Source organism: Monodelphis domestica, chromosome 8, assembly GCF_027887165.1.
Source record: "Monodelphis domestica isolate mMonDom1 chromosome 8, mMonDom1.pri, whole genome shotgun sequence".
Classification (NCBI taxonomy): Eukaryota; Metazoa; Chordata; class Mammalia; order Didelphimorphia; family Didelphidae; genus Monodelphis; species Monodelphis domestica.
In genome coordinates this window covers 109,450,766-109,470,664 of record NC_077234.1, presented here as the reverse complement: position 1 = coordinate 109,470,664, position 19,899 = coordinate 109,450,766, and the positions used below count along the sequence as shown (strand labels likewise).

The following is a 19,899-nucleotide window of genomic DNA, read 5'->3' as shown; positions in this document are numbered from 1 at the left end:
TATCTCTTAGCTTATCAACACATACTAAGTGGAGGGAGAGTGGAAAGAGGTACTTAGAATCTGGAAGACCTCTATTCAAAAATGGTCTTGACTTTAAACTAACTTCTCTCATTATCCTGGGAAATTTGTTAAAACTCCAAGTTGTAGAACAGTTACTGATCTGCACTAGCAAAGGAAATCTCCTTACTAGAAATTCTCTATACCAAAGGAATCATGTGTCTTTACCATCTTCATGCTAGTTCTGATAATATTTCTATGGTCAACGCAAAAGTTTATATACAGACACTGAAATAACTTATTGAAATTTTATATTTTTTAAAAAAGTAATTGACTATCATTAAGGATAAATACATATATTAAATGATCATAAATATTTATAATGTTGCACTTCTTAATGTAATTTAACCTAAAAGGAAAAAAAATTCACATACAGAAAACTTGGGACAAGCAGAAATTTAAGGATATAGGGATTAAGGGGTGAAGATAAACATATTTAGACATTCACATTTCAACATGCTGTGTGATGACTATCATTATGTACTACTTTTATATATATCAATACAGAGGAATTTTCAGCAAACCTCAATACTTTCATAGACCTGTAAGTGCATATGTTCTACATGCATATTTAAAAGTGTATTTCATTTTTAAATTGTTACTATTCTTTCCCAACACATAGCTAAAAAACATTTAGGACAATATAAGGAAACTGAATAGCCTTCTGGTTTCTTCTTAGCTAGGTCTTTATAGAAGAGTTTCACTATTTAATTTTAAGTGTTTTGTGGTTTTACAGAATGTCTGACATACTTATATTCAAATGCATTTAAAAAGCATACTGTAAAGTAAAAGATGAATTATTTTTAATTAATCATACCACCAGTAACCTGTAGCAGTATAAACAGTTAAGAATGGATTGCATTCAAACCAAAAAAAAAAAAAAGCCAGGATAAGCAAAGCAATGGACAGATAAGTAAGAGTTTCCTGAGATAAAACCAAAATTTTCAAATTTCATTCAAGCACTTATGTTTTAGGTCTTCAAAGTTTTCCAGGAATGTCGATCCATGGCAATTCATTAGTTCCAGACTAGAGCTCCATGTCCCTTTCCACTGGCATTACCATATTGCCTGAACTCTGGCCACCACCCTAACTCCCCACTCACTAGAACCTGGCAATCTGCACCAAGAAACCTAGTTTTGACAAATGAGTTTTTGCTTAATCTTTCATCAACCTGGGCTTCCAAGATACTTTCTAGCAATCTCAATACCATGCTACCAGGCCATGCAAGTCATTGTAACTCTGGTTCTCCACCTGTAGCCTACTAGTTTCCATTTTTGTACTATTTTTCAAAATAATCAATTTCTTGAGGACAGGAAATTGTGTTTCTTAACTATATCCTCAGAGTTTGGCACCTTTATGGCACATACTAAATACTTAATATAGACCCTAGATGTAAGAAGCTTATAGAAATAGCAATAATTAGGAGACTTCTGGGTAAACATGGTGGTAATTTAAGCCCAGGACTCTTCCTCTTCTCACCACCTACTGATATATTCTACCTCAAAAGGCCAAAAAAAAAACAAATTCATATGAGTGAAAGGACTCTACAGTAGGGTGCAGCATTGAAGATACATGGGATTAGGGCATCTTCACACTATAAGGGGGTGAAAAAGCTTCCACCAGAAAGCGAGCTGATCTACCCTCCCTCATCTCACCGACTGAGCCAGAGTCAGAGCAAGTGCACTAGAATCAGTAGTTGAGCAAGGGGCACCTCTAGGTCCTTGGGAGCTGACTAGGACCACCAAAAACCTACCCCTGAGAGCAGCTAGATCTGAAACCCCAGCAGGCTGACAAACAGAGACTGTAGACTCCTGCAGGGAGATAACAAATGAAGGTCAGCAAACATTAGAAGATTCAGAGTCTCAAGAGGTAGCTTCAGGCAAAAACCTTAGCTCCTTACACATAGCTTAGCTCCATACACATGAAGCCTCCCACCTCACTCAGATTTCTGACTGGAAAGGGAAGGAAAATTCACCATAGTGATAGCAAACAGTGCCCAAGAACAACATCCCAACACCAAGAAAAACAAGAAGAAGGGGTTGACCCTGGATAATTTCTACAGAGGAAAAATCCAGAATACAGAGGAAATAGAAAAGAGGAAATACAAATAAATTAACCAAAACCTTCCTTAAAAAAAATGGAAATTGGCCACCAGCTCTTGAAGAATTTCAACTGAAGCTTATTAAAAATATGGAAGCCTTCTGGCAAGAAAAGTGAGAAATAGTTCAAAAAGAAAATAACAGTTTAAAAGACAAAAACTCCCACTTAGAGAAACAGCTGGAAGCCACGAAAAGCAAGATAGACCAAAATGAAAAGGAGAAGCACTTCTTAAAGATTAAGCAATTAGAAGCCAATAATCTTGCAAAACAGCCAGAATTAATAAAGCAAAATCAAAAGACGGACAAAATAGAAGAAAACACAAAATATCTCACTGATAATGTGAAAGATCAGGAAAACAGATCACGAAGAGAAAATTTGAGAATCATTGGTCTACCTGAAAACCCAGAAATAAACAGAAATCTTGACATCATACTACAAGAAATTATCCCAAAAAAATTTCCCTGATATTCTTGAAGAAGGTGGCAAAATAGACATTGAAAGAGATCACATAACACCCTCTACACTAAATCCTCAAAAGACAACTCTTAGGAATGTAACTGCCAAATTCAAGAGCTTCTAAGCTAAGGAGAAATTTTTACAAAAGCCAAAAAGAGACAATTCAGATATCAAGGAGCACCAATCTGGATTACACAAGATCTGGCAGCTTCCACACTAAAGGACCACAAGGCTTGGAATATGATATTCAGAAAGCCAAGAGAATTGGGTCTTCAACCAAGAATGACCTACCCAACAAAACTGACTATATACTTCCAGAGGAAAGTATAGGTATTCAACAAAATAGAACATTTCCAAGTATTTGTTAAGAAAAGACAAGAACTAAGTAGAAAGTTTGATATTCAAACAGAAAAACAAGAGAAACATGAAAAGATAAATAAGAAAGAGAGGGGAAAGTGGGGAAAATGTTTTTATTTAATTTAAACTTTCTTCTTCAAAGGTTTGAATAAGATCAAATTGTCTATATTAGTATATGGGGAAAAAAGTTATTTGTAACTCTCAAAAATTATATTCAATATTATAGTAATTAGAAGAATCATTCACAGGAAGAGATTGGGCTAATAAGTGGTGTAAGATGATATGCAAAAAAAGAAAAAGGGAGGGGAGGAACAGAAGATGGCACCAAGAGAAACTTGAAGAAATAAGATAAATAGGATAATCTTATATAACACAAAGAGGCATATGCAAGGGGAGGGGAAGAATACTATTATAAGAAGGAGAGGAAGGGAGTGCTAATAGATAATACTTAAACCTTAATCTCAGTGAAATCAAATCTGAGAGGGAAGAGCATCTAGATACATTGGGATATCGAATTCTATCGTACCCTACAGGGAAAATGAGAAGGGAAAACTAGGGTGGAGTGGGGTGGGGAGTACAAAAAGGGAGGGAAAGAGAGGGAGGAGAGAACTTAACAGACATTAAAAAAAAAAGAAGGGAACAAAAAGGCATGGGACAGAAAGGGAAAGATATTAATATTAAGGATGGGGATTAGGAGGACTGATTAAAAGCAAACCACTGGTTAAAAAGGATATAGCAAAAGAAGAAAAGACAGAACCAGTAGAGAATGCTGGGGACTATACAAGTGGCAATCATAACTTTGAACATGAATGGGATAAACTCACCTATAAAATGAAAACAAATAGCAACGTAGATTAGAAACAAAAATCCTACCATATGTTGTCTACAAGAAACACACATCAGGTGGGTAGATCTTCAAAAGGTTAGAATTAAAGTTTGGAGCAAAATCTGTTGAGCCTCAACTATGAGAAAGAAGGCAGGAGTTACAATCATGATATCTGACAAAGCCAAAGTAAAAATAGATCTGATTAAAAGGCATAGGAAAGGTAACTACATTCTGATAAAAGGCAGTATAGACAATAAGGAAATATCAGTAATCAACATGTATGCACCAAATGGTATAACATCCAAATTTCCAAAGGAGAAACTAGTGGAGTTGAAGGATGAAACATATAGTAAAATTATACAAGTGGGAGACCTGGACTCACCACTATCAAATCTAGATAAATCAAATAAAAAAATAAATAAGAAAGAGGTAAGAGATGTGAATGAAATCTTAGAAAAATTAGAGTTAATAGATATATGGAGAAAAATAAATAGGGGCAAAAAGGAATATACCTTCCTTTCAGCAGCACATAGTACATTCACAAAGATTAACCATGTACTAGGACATAAAAACATGGCAAAAAAATGCAGAAATAATGAATGCAACCTTTTCAGATCATAATGCAATAAAAATAATAACTAGTAAGGGTACATGGAGAGCCAAATCAAAAATTAATTGGAAATTAAATAATATGATTCTACAAAATCTGTTAAAGAATAAATCATAGGAACAATTAATGATTTCATTGAAGAAAGTGACAATGATGAGACATTCTTTCAAAATTTATGGGATACAACCAAAACAGTACTCAGGGGGAACTTTATATCCTTGAGTTCATATATTAACAAATTAGGGAGGACAAAGGTCAATGAATTGGACATGTAAATCAAAAAACTTGACAGTGAACAAATTAAAAATCCCCAGATGGAAACTAAATTAGAGATCCTAAAAATTAAGGGAGAAATTAATGAAATTGAAAGTGAAAGAACTATTGAATTAAAAAAATAAGCCTAAAAGCTGGTATTTTAAAAAATACAAATAAAACAAAGTACTGGTCAATCTAATTTTAAAAATGGGAGAAAGAAAACCAAATTAACAGTATCATAGATGAAAAGGGAGACCTCACTTCTAATGAAGAGGAAATTAAGGCAATCATTAAAAACTATTTTGCCCAATTATATGGCAACAAGTATGGCAATCTAAGTGATATGGATGAATATTTACAAAAATAAAAATTGCCTAGATTAACAGAAGAAGAAATAGAATTCTTTTTTTTTTCTTTCTTTTTCTGTAAACCCTTACCTTCCATCTTGGAATCAATACTGTGTATTGGTTCCAAGACAGAAAAGTGGTAAAGGCTAGGCAATGATGGTTAAGTGACTTGACCAGAGTCACACAGGAGGGAAATGTCTGAGGCCAGACTTGAACCTAGGACCTCCCATCTCTAGACCTGGCTCTCAATGCACTGAGCTACCCAGTTGCCCCCAGAATTAGAATTCTTAAATAACAGTGTATCAGAAAAACAAATTGAACAAGCCATCAAAGAACTCCCTAAGAAAAAATCCCCAGAGTCTGATGGATTCACAAGTGAGTCCTATCAAACATTCAAAGAACAACTAATCCCAATGCAATACAAACTATTTGACATAATAAGCAAAGAAGGAGTTCTACCAAATTCCTTTTATAACACAAATATGGTACTGATTCCAAAGCCAGGCAGGTCAAAAACAGAGAAAGAAAACTATAGACCAATCTCCTTCATGAACATAGGTGCAAAAATGTTAAATAGAATACTAGCAAAAAGGTCCCAGCAAGTGATCAAGGGTTATTCACTAAGACCAGGTAGGATTCATACCAGGAATGCAAGAATGGTTCAATATTAGGAAAACCATCCACATAATTGACCATGTTAACAAGCAAACTGACAAAAATCACATGATTATTTCAATAGATGCAGAAAAAGCCTTTAACAAAATACAATACTCATTCCTAATGAAAACACTAAAAAGTATAGGAAAAGAAGGTCCTGTCCTAAAAATAATAAATGGTATATATCTAAAACCATCAGCAAACATCATCTGCAATAGGGATAAATTACCTGCATTCCCAAAACGTTCAAGAATGAAACAAGGATGCCCATTATCACCTTTATTATTTAACGTTGTACTAGAAATACTAGTAGTAGCAATAGGAGAAGAAAAAGAAATTGAAGGGAAGGTAAAATTGGCAATGAGGAGACCAAGCTATCACTCTTTGTGTATGACATGATGGTCTGCTAAAAGAATCCTAGAGAATAAACTAAAAAGCTAGTGGAAATAATCAACAACTTTAGCAAAGTTGCAGGATACAAAATGAACCCACATAAGTCATCAGCAATTCTATATATCTCCAACACAGCTCAGCAACAAGAATTAGAAAGATAAATTCCATCTAAAATCACCCTAGACAATTTAAAATACTTAGGAATCTACCTGCCAAGACAAACAAAGGAACTATATGAACACAACTAGAAAACACTTTGCACACAATTAAAACTAGATCTAAAGAACTGGAAAAACATTAACTGCTCAGAGTTAACATAATAAAAATGACAATCCTGCCGAAACTTATCTATTTAGTGCCATACCCATAGAACTTCCAAAAAATTTCTTTACTGAATTAGAAAAAACCATAACAAAGTTCATTTGGAAGAACAAAAATCAAAGATATCCAAGGAAATAATGAAAAAAAATGCAAAGGAAGGGTCACCTAGCAGTACCAGATCTCAAACTACACTATAAAGCAGAGGTCATAAAAACAATTTGATTTTTATGAGACAGAAAGGAGGATCAGTGGAATAGACTTGGGGTGAGTGACCTCAGCAAGTGTAAAAAATAGACTCGAATACAGGACTACAATCCCCATGAGCCTTTGCTCCACTTCCCCAGAATGCCTTGTAATCTCACCTGGGCCGAGATCAAGAAGGTATTTAAGTTGATTCAAAGGCTTTTGAGGGGCTCTCGGCTCTTTTGGACTTCCGTTTTGGAGCAGAGGCGTCTCTTCCGTGATGTGAGGTTATTTTGTCTAGGCCTCTAGCCTAGGCACATGTTTCTTACTTGTATATTTTTTAATCTTTAACCTTTAATAAACCTCTAAAAAATATAATACTCCTTGCAGAGAGAAACTAATTTCTACCTGCCTCAGTCTCCCCATCTCCCCTAAATTTTAACTGTTACACAAGACAGTCTATGATAAACACAAAGATCCCAGCTTTTGGGACGAAAATCCACTATTTGATAAAAACTGCTGGGAAAATTGGAAGACAGTATGGGAGAGATTAGGTTTGGATCAACATCACATACCCTACACCAAGATAAACTCAGAATGGGTGAATGACTTGAATATAAAGAAGGAAACTATAAGTAAATTAGGTGAACACAGAATAGTATCCTTCTCAGATCTTTGGGAAAGAAAAGATTTCAAGACCAAGCAAGAGTTGGAAAAAATCACAAAATGTAAAATAAATAATTTGGATTACATTAAATTAAAAAGTTTTTGAACAAACAAAACCAATGCAACCAAAATTAGAAGGGAAATAACAAACTGGGAAACAATCTTCATAACAAAAACCTCTGACAAAGGTCTAATTACTCAAATTTATAAGAAGCTAAATCAATTGTACAAAAAATCAAGCCATTCTCCAATTGATAAATGGGCAAGGGACAAGAATAGGCAATTTTCAGTTAAAGAAATCAAAACTATTAATAAGCACATGGAAAAAGTGTTCGAAATCTCTTATAATCAGAGAGATGCAAATCAAAACAACTCTGAGGTATCACCTCACACCTAGCAGATTGGCTAACATGACAACAATAGAAAGTAATGAATGCTGGAGGGGATGTGGCAAAGTTGGGACATTAATGCATTGCTGGTGTAGTTGTGAATTGATCCAACCATTCTGGAGGGCAATTTGGAATTATGCTCAAAGAGCTCTAAAAGACTGTCTGCCCTTTGACCCAGCCATAGCACTGCTGGGTTTATACCACAAAGGGATAATAAGGAAAAAGACTTGTACAAAAATATTCATAGCTGTGTTCTTTGTGTTGGCAAAAAATTGGAAAATGAAGGGATGCCCTTCAATTGGGGAATGGCTGAACAAATTGCGGTATATGTTGGTGATGGAATACTATTGTGCTCAAAGGAACAATGAACTGGAGGAATTCCATGTGAACTGGAATGACCTCCAGGAATTGATGCAGAGTGAGAGGAGCAGAACCAGCAAAACATTGTACATCGAGACGAATACACTGTGGTACAATCAAATGTAATGAATGGGCTTCTCCATTAGTGACAATGCAGTGATCCTGAACAACTCAGAGGGATCTATGAGAAAGAAAACTATCCACATTCAGAGGAAAAACTGTGGGAGTAAAAACACAGAAGAAAAACAACTGCTTGATTACATGGGTCGAGGGGGATATGATTGGGGATGGGGATTCTAAATGATCACACTAGGTGCAAACATCAACAACATGGAAATAGGTTCTGATCAATGACTCATGTAAAGTTCAGTGGAATTGAATGTCGGCTACAGGAAGGGGTCGGGGGAGGTGAGTGGGGGAGAAAAATATGATTTTTGTAACTGTGGAATAATGTTCTAAATTGATTAATTACATAAAATTTAAAAAAAAAGCAATAGCAATAATTACCTAATAATACAATATAATATAAAGAGTGCAAGATTGTTTGCAGTAACAACTATAAGTCACCAACTCTTTCTCTAGTGCCTCATTGTGGAACAGAAAGAAAAGGCATTCTAAAGGTTATGCAAATGAGGTACAAACTCTGGTATACCTTACCAAACTAGACAATCAGTAGCCTGACATATAAGGAACAGTCTAGATGAATTTTATTCAGAAAAAGAAAAGCAAAATGAGTTCTGTAGTTGCTGCATACAACTTAAAGAAGCAGCTAGAATTTAAGCTGAAATATGAAAGGAAGACAGGACAAGTAAAATGGAAATCACAAGGTATTTCAGATGATAACATCTGAATTAGGAATCAGCATGGGCTGTTTGTGGGACAGTGTACTGGACAGTATGGAGAACTTACTAAAATGAAATTAGAATGGAAACAGATATTCTTAACAATCAAAAGTGATTACTGTATGGAGGGGGCTAAAATAGTCGGACGAGTCAAAGGCAATTCTAAGATTTTTACCTTGTCTGACAAAGAGAATCACAGTACTGCTGAGATAAAGAAAAGTACTAAGAAAGACCTTATTTTTGGAAAAAAATAGAATTAATTTTAGATATGCTAATAAATTTGATGTGACAAAAGAATGTCTATATTGAAATAACCAGTTGGAGATATGGAACTGTAACTATAACAAGAGGACAAATCTGTTTATATGGAAAAAGAAGTAATCGATGTAGAGGTGAGAATTAGTATTTTCTAATGGAGAAAAGCTATAAAGAATTGGGAAGAAGACTGAATCCACTGGAAATCCCATAGATAAAAGGAGGAAAAGAACAAAGAAAGTTACAGAAAAAAGTGGTCAAAGGAATAAAAAGAGAATTAGTACAGAATAAGAACAAATCAGAGAAAGAAAGAGCAATATCTTAAGAATGACAGATGTGTTCAAGTGTCAGTTTTGCAGGGAGAGCAAGAAAAATGAGAACTGAGAAACAGCCTGGGAATATGCTTACCTGAGGTCATTGTGAAGTTTTAATGGATAGATTTCAGTTGAAAAGGGAAGTTTATAAGTGGCTAAGAAGGGAATACTTAATAAATAAAGACAGAGACTACAGATAATTTCTTTTAAAAGTTTGGCAAAGGAAAGAGAGAAGGAGAATAATATTATAATGGGCAACAGGGATAAGTGATTCTTTTTTACAAAGTAAGAGAAATCTGAGTATATTTGAAAGTAGAGGGGAAGGAGCTTGGAGGAGTGTAGTAAAGATGTTAAATGAGGGAAGGAATAAATGTAAGAACAAGGTATTTCAGGAATTGAGAAATGATAATACATTATTATAAAAAAAAATCCGTTCTATTTGGAACTTGCTTATAAGAGAAAAAGCTGTGGGAAAAGCCAATGGGATCTAGTAGGTTAAAATAATGCCTCTTTAAAAGAAGGTATGTGAAATAAAAGTGAATTGAATAGTAATCCTTCTCACACGTTTTATTATGGGAGGAAAAGCACAATAAGAATATCTATGAAGAAAGTAAAATAGCAAATTTAAGCATAAGCTCTTAATGTTATAAAGAAGGTGGTACTAATTGACAAAAAGGATAAAAAGGGGAGCAGATGGCTGGCATACTGTCTTGAGAGGCAAAACACTAAGTGGAAAGAACACCGGCTTTGGAATCAGATGTTCTTTATTAAATTCTCCAATATACTTACATGACTGGGGATAATCACTTAAACTGTGAGCCTGTTCTTCATTTGTAAATCAAGATGTGGAAAGGTTGGAGTATATGGTTTCTAATATCCATTCCAGCTCTGAATTTATTATCCTATAATTATGACTTCCTCTCTCTTCTTCTCTGCCAGGCTGAAGACAGAGCTCCAGAACAAGTTACATCATCTATTTTGGAGGGATTTTTTTTCTGTTCTTACTTTGAGATTTCCCATTGTATCTTTCTACTTTGATTTCTTTTTTACTAGTGAACACAAGATGTATTTGTTCCATGTTACAAGGTTAGAATGGAAGAGATCTTGCATTATGTATCTGGTCCAATTCCAAAATTTTACAAATGAACAACATGCCAAAGAGGTAAAGATACAGAAACAATACTTCTGAAACCCAAGAGTCACTCCTGATAATCTAGAGACCTCTTCTGGCATCAGGAATCTTGAGTTGTCACATCATCAAAGTGATTGCTAATACTACTGTTAAACCATTAGATAAAACTGGGCAATAGGCATCACTCTCACTTTTACTAGTGGAGGTTCTACAAGCCTAAGGAATAGTCCAATAATAAGACTACACCATTTCAGTCTAAGAGATCAGATCAAGGGTACTAATTGAGAGTAAAATAATACATCCCTGAGATAGAAAGGAAGAGTAAACTTCTGTCTCCTTAAATACTATATATTCTTCTGAAAAAGAAACAGAATGATCTGAAATATAGCCTTATAAAAATATACCTCTCAATGGTGGACCCAAAACAGGTTTCTGCTTATTGCTGTTGAGAAGAACATTTAATGCTGCTTCTAAGTTGTTGCCATTATCCATGAGGGCCTGCCTGGATGCTTCTTTACTAAAGCCCATTTCTGTTATATGCTTCAGAGCCTTTTCATCAACCTAGAATGGGAAAAAAAAACAAATGAGTAATAGTAAACAAGAATTCTAATTTTAAAAAATGGCATGACTTTAACACTGCTATCGAATGAAAAATTCTGTATCAGACCAAAAAATATTCACAAAGTAATTCTTTGTGAATTCTAAAATATCTATGTTATTATTCTCATGGTCTTTATTGCCTTAGCTTTCTAAATGTGTTACACAAAATAAATTTTATAAAAATCAGCATGTACCCTATGAAAATATTATAGACAAGAAGCAGAACATTACTTCATCTATATGCCATCTTTATACTTCTTCATCCAGCCTAAAAAGAAAATAATTCTGTAGATAGTATTATTCCATCAAAAAACACGAGGTGCATCAAATATACCCAATATGGAATCAATAACTCAACAATTTTATTCCTTTGTTCTATATTCTTTTGTCCCTCTACACATTTTCTTGCAATCAACTGCACCTGAATCTTTGAATTTTTTCTTTAGCCTCTATTATGGGTTCACATTGTATAACGCTCTTCTATAGTCATTTCAAATTTCCTGGACCAAAAAAAAAAATTCACAAAGGTTGTTCCAAATAGTCATTACATAAAAACATATTCATGTGTAATCAGTTCAAATCAGTTCAAAACACTATCAATTCATATGGTAAGTTTAAGAAGAATATAAATGCTGTAATGGGACTAGAAGCTTTCTGTTGGAAGTTAAGTGGGAAAATAAGGAAAGAAGAAGTAAGACTTGATTTAGCTTGACCCAAGTTCTCAAGCTAAAAAGGTGTTCCAAGGAGTAAATTCCCAAGTGAATTCTACTAAACATTTAAAGAACAATTAATTGCAATACTATATAAACTATTTGGAAAAAAAATCAGGAAAGGAGTCCTACCAATTTCTCTTTATGACACATATATGATGCTAATACCTAAACCAGGAAGCACAAAAATAGAAAAAGAAAACTATAGGCTAATTTCTCTAATGAATATTGCCAAAATATTTAATAAAGTACTAGCAGGGAAATTAATAGCAATATATCACAAATATCCTAGACTATGACCAGATGAGATTTATAAAAGGAATACAGGGCTAGATCAAGACTAGGAAAAATATACCATAATTAACTATATGAATAACAAAACTAACACAAATTCATATAATTATCTCAATATATAAAGAAAAAGTTTTTTTTACAAAATCCAGCATTCATTCCTATTAAAAACACTAGGGGGGGGGGCAGCTGGGTGGCTCAGTGGATTGAGAGCCAAGCCTAGAGATGGGAGGTCCTGAGTTCAAATCTAACCTCAGACACTTTCAGCTGTGTGACCCTGGGCAAGTCACTTGACCCCCACTGCCTATCCCTTACCACTCTTCTGCCTTGGAGCCAATACACAGTATTGATTCCAAGAGGAAAGGTAAGGGTTATTAAAAAAAAAATAGGAAACAGAGGAATAAATGAAGTTTTCCTTAAAATAATATGGACTATCTATCTAAAACCATCAGTAAGTATTATCTTTACTGGGGAATACCTAGAAGCCTTTCTAATAAGGTCAGGGACTATGCCCATTATCACTACTACTTTTCAATATTATACTAGAAATACTATCTATAGTAATAAAAGAAAAAGATATTGAAAGAATTAGAATAGGCAATAAATAAACTAACCTATCACTCTTTGCAGAGAGAATCCTAGAGAATCAAGTAAAAAACTACTTGAAATAATTAACTTCAGCAAATTTGCAGGACATAAAATAAACCCACACAAATTCCAGCATTTATATATATCACCAACAAAATCCAGTATGAAGAGATACAAAAAGAAACTTCATTTAAAATAGTTACAGACAAAATAAATTACTTGGAAGCTTACCTGCCAAGATAAACTCAGGAATTACTTGAGCACAATTACAAAACACTTTCACACAAATCAAGTCAGATCTAAACAACTGAGGAAATACTAATTGCTCATGGGAGGACAAACTAATATAATAAAAAAAGACAATTCTACCTAAACTAATTTACTTATTCAGTGTCATACCAATCAAATTGAAAAAAAAAATTATTTTACACATCTAGAAAAAAATCATAAAGTTCATGTGGAAAAACAAAAGGTTACAAATATCATCAGAATCAATTTTTTAAAAAAGTGAAGGAAGGTGGCCTAGGTGTACCAGATGTCAAATGGTATTACAAAGGGATAATTATCAAAATAATCTGGTACTGGCTAAGATATAGAGTGGTCAATCAGCAGTAAATGAACAGAGTAATCTGTTTGACAAACCCCAAAGATCCAAGATTTGGGAATAAGAAATCACTATTTGACAAAATCTTCTGAGAAGACTCTAAGTTATTCTCTCAAACTCAATGTCAGGATCCACTACTATAGCCACACCTCTGAGACAAGAAGGTATGGGTCAAAGTCAACAAATCTGGCTGTCTAGGGTGCCTGATAACCAGGACTGAATTTGACTAAAGCAAAGTAGACATTGTGACTATCAATTACCCTTCAAATGACTTCAACTGTCTCCACTTCTAATATGATTCCACCCATGTCCAATTCAAAGCTGAGAATGGAAAACTGTTGACCAACAGAAAAGCTATTATCCTCTTCCACAAGTAGGATTCCACCAATATTAAATAGCGGGCCAAATGTGTTATAGTCTTTTTTTGCCACTATGAAAAAGACTTAACCAATACTGATTCTATATCACTTTCTTGCTGATCCTATTTACAGTTAGTTGATTTTGTCCTTTAACTGTTTTTGCCCTGTAATGGCTTACATCATGGGATTTCTGTTTCTGAACTTAGTTCAGAATTAAGCTGTCCTGTGATGTGTTAATTTTAGAAACCCAGTTCTGCTAATCACTGATCTCTTCTTGCCTCAAGGAACTGGCTAGCATTGGGAGATGCATGTGAACATGGGAGTTGGCCTAGTATCTTTACACCACCAAACTATCCTTTAAGGATATCTGATTATTGTCCCAAATGTTTATACCATTATCTTGCAGATGAACTCAATGAAAAGTTCTTAGATATAGGGGGATATATAGGAGGAGCTCAGAACAGAACAAACCCCCTGAGGAAAACAGCCATGCTTTTCTGATATTTCTGGCAAGATTCCAATTTCTCAGACAAAGGCACTACTGTTCTCAGCCAAAGGTCATCACTACACCCTGAGTCCCCCCTTATTCTGAAGAGAAAAGAAGTCCTTGTAACATCATGACTGAAAGTACCAAACCTGCCTTTCCCCAAAAAGAGCTTAGCAATCACTGTTTCTCAACTTGCTTACATCTGTAATAGCAACCTTGGTAATGTTCATGTGTGCAGTCATTTTTGTGACATTATCATGTGGGAAAGTAACACACACACACACACACACACACACACACACACACACACCTAGAATATTGTAATGTTTAATGTTTTACTCTGTTTAAAAGTCTTTCTCTTTGTCACAATAAACAAAGATCATAGCCCCCCACCCCCCACCCCCATCCCAGTCACAGTGCTGTGATTCTTCCATTTGGCCCTTCTCAGGCATGGTGGCCTTCAATCTTTCCTGTCCTTCCTTCTTATCTCACTCTTTCTCTCTAGCTGCTAGTCTTCCAAGCAGGTTAACTCTCTCTCCATGGCTACAAAAGCACTCAGATCCAATCACTCATCACCAGACTCCCACATATGTCCTGTGACATCCCACTGCCAAATTTCCAAACACTCATATTGTCCCCCAAGCCTTAGCTACGTAATCAATCATGTTTTCCTCAATATCATCATGTCACTTGCTCTATTCCTTCTTCTACATTTTAACACCTATAAAAGAAAACTGTCCCCCTCATTTAGGCTCTTAGCTTACTTAGAAAGCTGAGATTATGTTTAATGGCAATTGCAATAGACTGTGCTCAAAAGTTTGTATCTCAGTTTACATTATTTCAACTCTTACAGGGACTCTCTTAAAAGGTGCAATAAATGAGTTATTTTCTCTGTCCTTTCTGCTGATGCCCCTATGTCTCTGATGGGAGTAAACAATGAGAAATATAATTCCCTTAAGATTGTCATTCCTGCACTACCAAGTGCTTGGCCCTTTTGGCCAAGGTTCTTTGGTATTATGGAAGGACTCATGACCACAGTCCATATCATTATGGCTACCCAGAAGATGGCCTCTCTTGCAAAGTGTGATGGGCATGATTTTGTCCAAAACATTAACCCTGCTGCCAGTGGTGATGCTAAGGCTGAAGGAAAGTTTATACCCAAGCAGAATGGCAAGCTCAAAGGCATGACCTTTCATGTTCTTACTTTTAGTGTACCTACTATGGATATGAACTGCTTCCTAAAGAAACCTGCCAAATATGATGATATCAAGAAAGTGGTGAAACAAGCATGAAAGGAACTTTTGAAGGGCATCTTGGGCTACATTGAGGACCAGGTTGTATTTTGTAACTTTAACAGCAAAACTCACACTGGTGCTGCCCTATACAACCTTTTTGTTAAGCTCATTTCCTGGTGTGACAATGAATATGGTTATAGCAACTGTGTAGTAGACTTCTTAGTTACAGGGCATTTAAGAAAAAAAGTGGAAAGCTATGGCATCCCCAGCCATAAGTAGAGTCTATCACTGTGGAGCTCATATCTCTAACCTATCTATGTCAAATCTTTTGCTTTCTCAATAAAGGGAGAAGGTAAGGAGGAAGAGAAAATTTGGAACTAAAAATGTTTTAAAAACAAATGTTAAAAATGTTGGTTTACATGTAATTGAGAAAAAAAATTTAAAGATTAAAAAAAATTTTAGGAATAGATGTAGATCTTCATCTTTCTTTACCTCTCTACAGCTTCTAACAGTGTGGATCCTCTTCTCTTTATTTCTCTCTTTCCTCTAGATTTTCATGACACTACTCTCTCTTGGTTCTTCTCATGACAGCTGATCTCTTCCTCAGACTCTTTTCTTGGAACTTAACACAGATTACATCCACTAAACATGAATATTATCCCTCAAAGCTCTATCTTGGGAGTTTCTTCTCTTTACTCATTATACTATTTCTCTTGTCAAGCATGATAACTATATGAATTCAATTCTCAGATCTACTTATTCAGCCTTAACCTCTCTCCTGACCTCCAGTCTCCCTTTTCCAAATGCCTATGAAACATAGTAAGCTAGTTGGCTTGTAGGTATCTTAAACTGTACAAAACTGAACTCATAAGTTTTCCCCTTTAAACTCTCCCCTCTTCTAAACTCTTCTATTACTTTGTTAAGGACACCACCCTCCCAGAAACCCAGTCTTATAATCTGGATAGCACCTTCAATTTCACTCTTTCACTACCCACCCAAAATCTAATTTCTTTCCATGGCCTATCAATTTTGTCTTCATAATATCGCTCAGATATAACTTGTTCTCTACTCTTACCATGTCACCAACTTTGAGCAGACACTTATTACCTCATACCTAGACTACTACTATAGCCATCTGGTTGGTCTCCCTGTCTCAAGTCTTTTCCCCATTTCAGTCCATCTTCCACTCAAATACCAACATGATCTACCTAAATTCCAGTTCTGATGTATTGATTTAGAATCTTGAACCCTAGAGACTACATTTCCCACAACCCCCTTTTCCTTTTCCTGTCATGCGTCATTGGTTAATTTGGTATTCAGTTTTGACTTCCTCCACACTGGTGCTCTCCCCAGAAGCCTCCTCTCTGGCTGGATGGCATGGAGGAAGGGAGTTGCTGGCTAGGTTTCTCAGGTTTTTTAATTTCTCTGTGCTCTAAGTTGATATTAATAAATAGTATTAAAAATACTTGGAGTATTCGGATATTAATTTTAATCTTTACATCTGACCATGTCATTCTTCCCCTTCCCACAAACCTCCATTCAATAAACTTAAGGGGCTCCCTATTACCTCCAGGATCAAATATAAAATATTCTGTATGGCTTTCAAAACTTTTCATAACCTGACCCTTTTTTATCTTACTCTTCTTCACATATTCTGTGATTCAGTGACAGTGGTCTCTTTGTTGTTCCTCAACAAGACATTTTTACTTGCTGCCCCTTTCTCTTATGCCTAGCATTCTCCCTCACTAGAATTCTCCCTCATTTTATTACTATCTCATGCTTCCCTTAAATACCAATTAATGTCCCAAGTTCTACAGAAGTCTCTCTTAGTTTCACTTATAGTGCCAATTCCCATTAGTTAGGAATTTTCTCACTTAAGTGTTCCCTACAACAATAAAATCACGGGTATAGTTCCTATTCTATTGTACTTTGAAGACATAACAGAACTTAACAAATGCTTTATAAATTAGTTTCACAATTATATTGAGATGAAAGAAATGCTACATAAATGAAGGTTTCTAATAAATTATTTTTCAGAGAAACTGATTAACATGTACCTATGAAATCTTCAATAATCTTTTAATAAAATACTTTCGGTTTTACAACAGTATGTGACCATTATATTCTGAATACTACCATTATAATCAAAATTTATAGGTTCTTTAAAGGGAATTAAATTTAGAAAATTAAATGAAAATTATTTTTCAATGTCCTTATATATACCTGTGAAGCAGACATTAAAATTTTTTTGTGTTTCTTCTGCCTTACCAGCTCTCGATAGACACCTTCATATTTTCCTTCAGGTTTTGTTATCTTTTCTTTCTGGAAAACTTCCCTGTTTCGATTCCCTCCAGTACCCATGTTGAGATTACTTCTAGCATTACCACCACCTCCTCCAAATGTCTTGGTCTATAGGGAAAAGTAAAAAGTGAGGTTTAAGTGAACATTTTATGAAAATAGCTCTAAAGATTAAATAATTAAGTAATAAAGAATTCAATAAATATGAAATGACTAAATATCTACGGTTCTATGGTTTACAAAGAAATGAAATGTTAATTTCTATTTTTAAAAAGTAATTAGGCAAAATTCCTTCTCTTCCTAAGTCCAGAATAGGCTATTTTTTAAAACTGTTACATAATTTTAATTTTTCTGTGCTACTTTCAAATCATTAAAAGAAATTTAAATGCATAAGTAGATAGAAGAAAAATAAAACTGTACATAAATTAAACAAGTTAGTTGCCAAAACAACTTTGAAATTTTTTTAAAGATTTTTACATTTATAATAAATTCCAAGTTTTAAATTTTATAATATACATTAATTGAATTTTAATAGTTGAACAGATATAGTCTTCTGATTTCATTGATCTTCCTGTACAACTTAGTTAATCTTATAGTTCTTAAGTTATTTCATTATTTATATAATCAAAAATATTAATATATTATGGAATATAAAAAATTAGTTTACAAGTGAATAATACATACCCAAGAAAAGTATACATACTTACTACATGTAAAATATTTTATAATTATAGTGTCTATAAATGATTTATAATTCCAAGAAAATAATTTATATACATTTCAAAATTATCCTCTTATTTTAATTTCCCTCTTTCCCTCCAATTAGAAAATATCCATCAGCCAACTCTGGTAGCAGAAAACAATAGAGAGAATTATTTTTAATCAGATGAAGTGCAGAAGAAAGAGAACAAAGATAATGTTAAAGTATTTATAATGGTCATAAAAGAAGCATGAGTAGATGATGTAGAAATGGACAGATAATGTTCTATGTAATTTCAAAAAATCCACAATTTGTCATTTTATTTCAGATCAGAATAGAGTTATAAGTACTAAAATAAAGAGTTCATAATTTTTTATGAAATTACTAACTCGCAAAAATATTAAATCCACCAAGAAAATTCCCTAATTAAAACCTATGTAATAGTAAATTAAATTAATTCAAAACATAATGATCAAAATCAATTATTTAGGAAAAGTAATATGATTATTCAAGATGAAAAATACTCAATTTAATCTTTCTCGTAGGTTAATCATATGGGGTTACTAAAATGGGGTTACTAAAGACAAAATAAAATCCACAGGAATAAACTTTTTTTAGAAGGAAATGAGTTTTTTCTAATCACTAAAATACTATAATGCATATATTATCATAGCTAAAGGCAGAAAATCAAGCCATTGAGAAGATTTAAATTCAAGCATTATGCTGTTTACAACTCAATTTCAAAGAGAAAATTTACTATTAATAAAACTAAAAGGATCAGTTTCATTAGCATCTATCAAAAATGAAACACTAAATTTTATAAAGAAGTCAAGTTCAACCAATATATTTATTTATTAACATTCCTCTGATCAGGATGTTAAATAAATCTATTATAAATTACAAGAATTCCTACCCCAAATGAGACAAGACTAAGAAACAATTTCTTCTTAGTATAAACATACAACATTTATGAAATAAATGGTTTGAAAGACAGTACCATTTTAATTTCACAGGCTTAAAAATCAAATATAATTTTTCAAATGCTATTCAATAGGAATCTACTAATGTTTTTAAAAATCAACTTAAATCCCAAGTCATTTACCAATATTATGGTCTTCTCTACATTTGTTGCAGACAATAAATGCTCAATAAATATTTGCTAAATTATTTGCTGAAAAGCTAAGGCTACAGAGAAACTTTCAATGAAGAGCTATCCCTAAATCTAAGTCAAGGCAATTGACTCCACTGAGATGGATTTCAGAAGCTAAGGGCTTTATGAAAGTTAATTGTTACTATTGATAAAGGATAGGTATCAGGTTCCCAAATCTAAATCCTATTACTAAAAGTCTTCTAGTTCTATCTACAAATCTAAGGACAAGTATCCTGGAGGACATTCAGATGAAGGATTTTAGAGAATTCCCTGCCCCATCCCAGAATGACAGCACTGTTACTTGCATTCAAAGTGAAAAAATCTTGGAAAGAAAGGCAAAAACTCTTTCTGCTCTAA

General features: G+C 34.0%; 1 protein-coding gene across 3 annotated transcripts in view; it reads right to left on the bottom strand.

Moving 5' to 3' along the window:
- Window positions 1-19,899, bottom strand: part of TDRD3 (tudor domain containing 3) — a 200,567-nt gene that overhangs the window by 83,679 nt on the left and 96,989 nt on the right. For all 3 annotated transcript variants that reach the window (XM_056807205.1, XM_056807206.1, XM_056807207.1), the window contains 2 exons: window positions 17,663-17,803; window positions 10,925-11,081 (listed from right to left, as the gene is read on the bottom strand). In XM_056807205.1, coding sequence (XP_056663183.1) covers window positions 10,925-11,081; window positions 17,663-17,803 — 298 coding nt within the window. The remainder of the gene's footprint in view (window positions 1-10,924; window positions 11,082-17,662; window positions 17,804-19,899) is intronic.